Raw genomic sequence first — 6,785 nt, 5'->3', positions numbered from 1 at the left:
ACCTTTGACATTCACCCAACCTCCTAATGCTTTCACAAGTAGCCTCCATATGCATGTAATTATTTTGGCATGGCTCAGGCACCACACAACTACATCGACAAGTGAACCAGTCCTCTTCCCATCCAAGTACCCTCCTATAGTTCCCTAGGTGGTGCCCCACATTACATGTCAGTAATCGATGGTGAATCTACTGGTCTTAAAAGGAATCTTAGTGATGAAATATAGGAGATATCACTGACTAAAAGAAATATGACAGGTAAAAAATGGAAGTCAACTACAAATTCCACTTTGAAATTAAGAGGAGTGTGTAACAAGAAATGGGTGCTAGAGCATGATGCGGTGCCTATCCCGTATCTTACAGAACTAGCAAAGCAGGACATGAAGATTGATAAAAACTTCAAGAAGGCTGCGTATAACATGACAAGTATGTAAGTTAAATCTTTTTCTCAAAAATTTATGAATTTACTTCAATTACATTTAGAAGAATATGGCGCAACATTTACAAAAAGAAGAAGCATACAAACAAATACTAGCATCATTACAGAATTCTTCCAATAAAAATAAGCTGACGCTCTATCAATTTCAATTGTTTCTTTAAAACCACCATGAGGGGCGGGTCTGTCTGATGGTGCATTTTAGCGGGCGGATCTCCTTGCTAACGTGCACCGCCGCCTGGATTCAATGAGGAAGAAGAAGAAGAGTAGTGGCAAGAGTGTACTCAGTAGTGAGCTCAGGGATTCAATGTTTGTTTTTCCTTCTTCTTCCATCCCTGATGGCGAATCCAATGGAACAGTAGAAGCAGAGGATAGTGAGGGATCTTCCAGCAGGATGATAATGGAGAGTACTGGTCCTAAGGGGGCGAAAAAGAAGCTGCTAATGGATGAGATTCTTGCTAAATCTTGCTCGATCTCTGATCCTCAACAAGTGAGATCTGGAGGTACTCTTTCTAATCTTTGGGCCGATGAGGTCGATGAGGTTTTTGAATCTGAATCTATTAGAAATCTGAATCTAGATGAAGAAATTCCTGAAAATATTGATCAGAATAGATTAGATGATGCAAGTAAGACCACGAATCTGGTAGATCTCACTCAAACACCTACGGATACTGATAATGAGGTGATTGGAAAACCTGTAGTTATCAATACAAATCATGAAAAAACTACTGATGAGCAGGTTACTGAGATTCCAAAAACTTTTGCAAGTCTATTTGCTGATAATAGGAAAAGTGGTAAAGGTTTAAATCTGAGCTATGTTCCTCATTCTCAAATGAATACTGCTATTTTTTCTATGGAGGAATGGATGGAAGGTGAAGGCTATTGGAGATTTGCTTTAGTTGGCCACGTTATTGGATTAAATGTCAGGTTTAAATCTATGGAATCTTATGTCAATAAATTGTGGGGGAGTATATCTATTCCTGAGATTCATCTAATTAAACCTGGTGTTTTTCTCTTTGATTTTCAATCGGAAAAACAAATGTATGATGTTTTGGAAGCTGGTCCATGGTTCTTTGGTTCAAGGCCTCTTGTCCTTAAACCATGGAGTATTGAAACAGATATGGATAGGATTCAGGACTCCTCTTACCCTCTGTGGGTTCAATTTCCTAACTTGCGTCTGAATCTTTGGAGCTCTACTGGGATTAGTAAAGTGGCTAGCCTTATTGGTAAACCCATAACCACAGACAAATTGACTGCTACTAGGAAGAGGATATCTTATGCCAGAGTCTTATTGGAAGTGCAATTGCCTCTAACATCTCCTCTACCTGATCAGATTGTAATCCAAGGGCCAAATGGGAAGTGTCACAATCAAAAAGTTATATATGAATTCAAGCCTAGATGGTGTGATACTTGTAAAGCTATTGGTCACTCTACTGAGCAATGCAGAAAGAAGAATGGTAAAATGAAGTGGATGCCTGTTAATAGAAATGCTAATAGCAATGCTGATGCAAATGCTGGAGTAGCTACTGTTACAACTATTGCTCCCAATATTGGTGATATCCCTGGTGTTTCCAGTATTGAGGTGAATTCTGATACTAATTCTAAAGAGCATGCTGAACCTATTATTGCTCCACATATTCATCAAGATCCTATTATTAAGGAAGGCTCTGGGATTCCTGGGGGTTATGGTGCACGTGCACAAGGAATTGCAAGTGCTCTCTCATCCCCTGTTGTTAATGTAACAGGTTTCTCTAGTGTTGTCAAAGGTAAATCTATAAGAAAATCTGGTGGAGTAACAAATGATAAGGGAACTTCAAAATCAGTGGAGGCTATACCTTTTTTCCAGGTATCACAATTTTCCCCCTTAGATCATCAAGAGCATGATTGGGACCCCTCTAGTATAGATAGGGGTGGATCAAAATTCTAATGCACTTGGCTATTTGGAATGTTAGAGGATTCAATAAATCCTCTAAACACATGATGGTTAAGCAATTCATTTTTCAGTATAAGCTCCCTTTCATAGCTCTTCTAGAAACTAAAATAGCTGGAAATAAACTGCATGCTATTGCAAAAAAAGTGGCTAAAGACTGGTCTTGGATTTCAAATTGTCATCAGGCCAATAATGCTAGAATATGGATTCTTTGGGATAGTGATCTTTTCTCATTACAACTGCTTAACTCCTCAAATCAATTCATGACTTGTGCTGTTAAGTCAAAGGATTGCAAATTATCATGCACTATTACTATTGTATATGCTCTCAATGACAATTCTGGTAGGAAGGCTCTTTGGCATGACATTCTGGCTTTCAAAAATAATGTGACTGGTCCTTGGATTATTGGAGGGGATTTCAACACTATTATCAATAATAGTGAGAAAATTGGTGGTGTTCCAGTATCTGTTTCTGACACAGAAGATTTCCTGGACTTCATTTCTTCTAGTCAACTTGTTCATCTGAAGACAGCTGGGTGTTTCTTTACCTGGTGCAATAGATAAGATCCTGACTCTAGAATATGGTGCAGACTTGATAGAGTCCTAGCTAATGAAGACTGGATTCGAAATTACACCTCAAGTCAAGTTGAATTTTTGACTCCAAATTGCTCAGACCATTCTCCAGAATTAATTACTATTGGAAATGAGGATTATATTGGAAAAAGGCCTTTTAAGTTCTTCAAGATGTGGGCAACTCACCCAGATTTTCTCTCTGCAGTGGCTTCTAGCTGGGATAAAATTGTTATGGGCTACAATATGTACAAATTCCATACCAAACTCAAAAATCTCAAGCCTGTTCTAAAGGAGTTAAATAAGAGAAATTTCATGAATATCAGTGAGCAAGTTTTGAGGGCTAAAAATGATCTTGATGAAGTTCAAAAGCAACTGAGCATTGATCCTTTTAATGCAATGCTGATTTCAAAGGAGAAGGATAGTTTAAATAAATATGTGAAACTGTTAGATCACGAAGCTTCATTCTACAGACAAAAGGCTAATATCAAATGGGGAAAATATGGGGACAAATGTACTCAATTTTTTCACTCTGTTATGAAAGCTAATCGCCATCATAATAGAGTGTTGTCTCTCTATTTGGATAATGGACAAAGAATAACTGATATGACTGCTATTACTGCAAAGTTCATTGAGTATTATGAGCAGCTTCTGGGTACTTCAGTTACTGTCATTCCTCCTGATCCTGAAGTCATTGCAAATGGTCCTTTACTTTCTGCTACTCAAAGAAATGAATTGAGTCTTCCTATAACAAGAGAGGAAATCAAAGCTGCTGTCTTCTCAATGGCTGATGACAGAGCCCCAGGACCTGATGGTTTCAGTGCCTCTTTTTACAAGACAGCTTGGAGCATTATCAATGAAGATCTCTATCTTGCGATTTAGGAATTCTTTTGCTCTGGGAAACTCCTTGGTGCTATTAATTCTACCTCAATAACTTTGATTCCCAAGGTTCTTAATCCCCAAACTCCATCTGATTATCGGCCAATTTCTTGTTGCAACTGTGTATATAAGATCATTACTAAAATCATTGCTGCCAGAATTCAGAGAGTTATGGGTTATCTTATTAGCAGTGCCCAAAGTGCTTTTGTTAAAGGTAGAATTATTTCAAATAATATCCTCCTTGCTCATGAGCTCATCAAACATTATGGAAGGAAGCAAACTTCCCCCAGAGCTGTCCTTAATATTGACCTTCGAAAGGCCTTTGATACTATAAATTGGGATTTCATTGAAGCTATGCTGACAGGTCTGGGCTTTCCAAACATTATGGTGAAATGGATAATGGTATGCATTACTACTCCTAAGTTTTCCATTTCCCTTAATGGCTCTCTCCACGGCTATTTCCAAGGGGCCAGAGGATTGAGACAAGGGGATCCTCTTTCCCCATACTTATTTGTTCTCGGCATGGAATATTTGTCTAGAAAGTTGAATACCCTCAAGCATGATAGGTTGTTCAAATTTCATCCAAAATGCTCAAGATTAAACATCACCCATTTATTCTTTGCTGATGATCTTCTTCTCTTTGGTAGAGCTGATATGAACTCCATTGTCAAACTTCATAGCTGTATGAATGAATTCAGTAAAGTTTCTGGTCTGGATATCAATCCAGATAAATGCTCAGTATATCTAAGTGGTATTGATGACAACCTAAAGCTCCAAATATGTTCATTTCTGAATTTCTCTGAAGGTTGCCTACCGGTTAGGTATCTTGGTATGCCTCTTATATCTAAGAGACTTTCTTGGATGGACTGTTCCCCTCTAATCAGCAAAATCTCTGAAAAGTTCCAGCATTGGCAAAATAAAAAGTCCTTATCTTATGCTGGAAGGTTGCAATTGATCAAGTCTGTCATTTTGGGGGTTCATATCTACTGGACAAATAACTATATCTTGCCTAGTAAAGTTCTCAACAAAATTGACAGATTATGTTCTGAATTTTTATGGAATCACAAAATCCCTCTGTATATATATATATATATAGGTGAAAACTTGTGTCAACTTAAGTGGATAGGGAATAGTATGTCCATCAAAGTTTTTAACCACTCATATTGTCTAGGGATCCTTGTATTATATAATAAGGTGTTTTATATGGAGGATTGGGTGTCTTTTCATGGTCAACTATCTGTCAAGAGAAAAAATATGGAGGATTGGGTGTCTTTTCAGCTAGAATCTGGAATCAAGCTGCAGCTCTAAAACCTTTGTGGATGATTCATATCAAAAAGGACCTTTTGTGGATAAAGTGGGTGCACGGGAATTATTTACTAAATGCAGATATCTGGAGTGTACAGGTTAAATCAAATTGCTCCTGGTTGTGGAAGCAGCTTCTAAAAACCAGAGATGTTCTGATTGCTAAACTTGGCAGCATAAATAACCTGATTGCTATTATTGGCAAGTCATGTGTGGGTGATAAAATTCAGGTTTCTTCTGTGTACAGCTTTTTGGTGCAACCTGCACAGCAAGTACACTGGGCTAATACAGTTTGGAATAATATTCATTATCCCAAACATTCTTTCATCCTATGGTTAGCTATTCAATCAAGATTGATTACTCAAGATAGGCTATGTCGGATGGGTATTCTTAATGCAAATCAATGTGTGCTGTGTACAAATTTTCAGGAAACCTGTCACCATCTATTCTTTGAATGCCAATATTCATCCACTGTCTGGAACATGGTGATGGTTTGGATGAATTTCAGCTGGAAATCATGCATATGGGATAGTATCATACACTGGTTCAGCCTCAGGCTCAATAAGAGGGGATTTGTGGAAAATTTAAAGAGACTGGCCTTTGGTATAACAGTGTACTTCATATGGCAAGAGAGGAATCTTAGGATTTTTCAGGGGAAAACTATGCTACCTGAGATGCTGTTCAAAGCTATAAAGATCTCTTTTTTCTCGAAGATTATGAATGAAAAATATCCTGCTCACTTAGAGGAGAGAATTAGAGAGTTATAAGTTGTTGTATATATGCTCCTTGTGTATGCACTATGAGTGCTGAGGTTCTCAGCTATGGCTGATGGTGATATTGTACAAAAATTCTCACTTGGAAAATGAATAAAAATATATATATATATATATATATATATTTATATATATATATATATTTATTTATTTATTTATAAGTGTATCAGAACTTACAAAACTGGGAGAGAATTGAAAACGAACACAGTCAAAGAGATAGGAAGAAGACCCTATCATCTCATGTCCCTTGCATGTGCTGCAGTTCGCTTCCAAGTCTCTAATGAACTAAGAAACAGAAGTATCTTAGCTGAATTTTCAGCTATGTATATAGAACTAACAAGATCTACGAAAACACAAATTAACCATAATGTACTTTTAAAACTAACTATTAGCTAAAAACACAAAAGAGCTAGAGGCACTTAGGTACATTGTGCCTGAATATGGAGTAGCCTGGATCAGTTCTCCGCCGAGAAGTTGTCACCTACTGCATCGTTAGCACTAGCTTTGGCCAATTCCTTCAAACCAAGATTGATAACTGTCTTAGGCATCATGCTTGATTTTTTGTTGGTTGATGTTCTTGTCCAGAATAAAATAAATCTAACAACGTTAGATGTTATTTGTTGGGGAGTAACTTGGATATCATTGAAAATGAGATTGTTGAGATGATTTCATATCCACCAGTAGAAGCATGGGAGCATGACCCTCCAAAGGGCTTCGAGGTCATTAGTGAACAGAGGGTTACTCTTAACTGAAATCAAGGAGTCCATATCTTGAGGCTAGTTCCCTATTGAAGATTGGGGAAGAAGTATGGACCATGCAGATGAGGTGACAGGGCAGTTGATGAAAAGATGGTCACGAGACTCTATACCCTGGTTACATATGGGGGCAACTGGTATCG

At 37.7% G+C, this 6,785-nt stretch overlaps 1 protein-coding gene across 1 annotated transcript; it reads left to right on the top strand.

Moving 5' to 3' along the window:
• Positions 682-3,815, top strand: LOC109825414. The gene is made up of 3 exons (XM_020392270.1): positions 682-2,280; positions 2,439-2,899; positions 2,954-3,815. The coding sequence occupies exons 1-3, from the start codon at positions 682-684 to the stop codon at positions 3,813-3,815; spliced, it is 2,922 nt and encodes a 973-aa protein (XP_020247859.1).

This window comes from Asparagus officinalis, chromosome 10, assembly GCF_001876935.1.
Source record: "Asparagus officinalis chromosome 10, Aspof.V1, whole genome shotgun sequence".
In the NCBI taxonomy this organism is placed as follows: domain Eukaryota; kingdom Viridiplantae; phylum Streptophyta; class Magnoliopsida; order Asparagales; family Asparagaceae; genus Asparagus; species Asparagus officinalis.
Note: the sequence above shows the minus strand (reverse complement) of the source record. Positions and strands in the feature narration are given on the sequence as shown.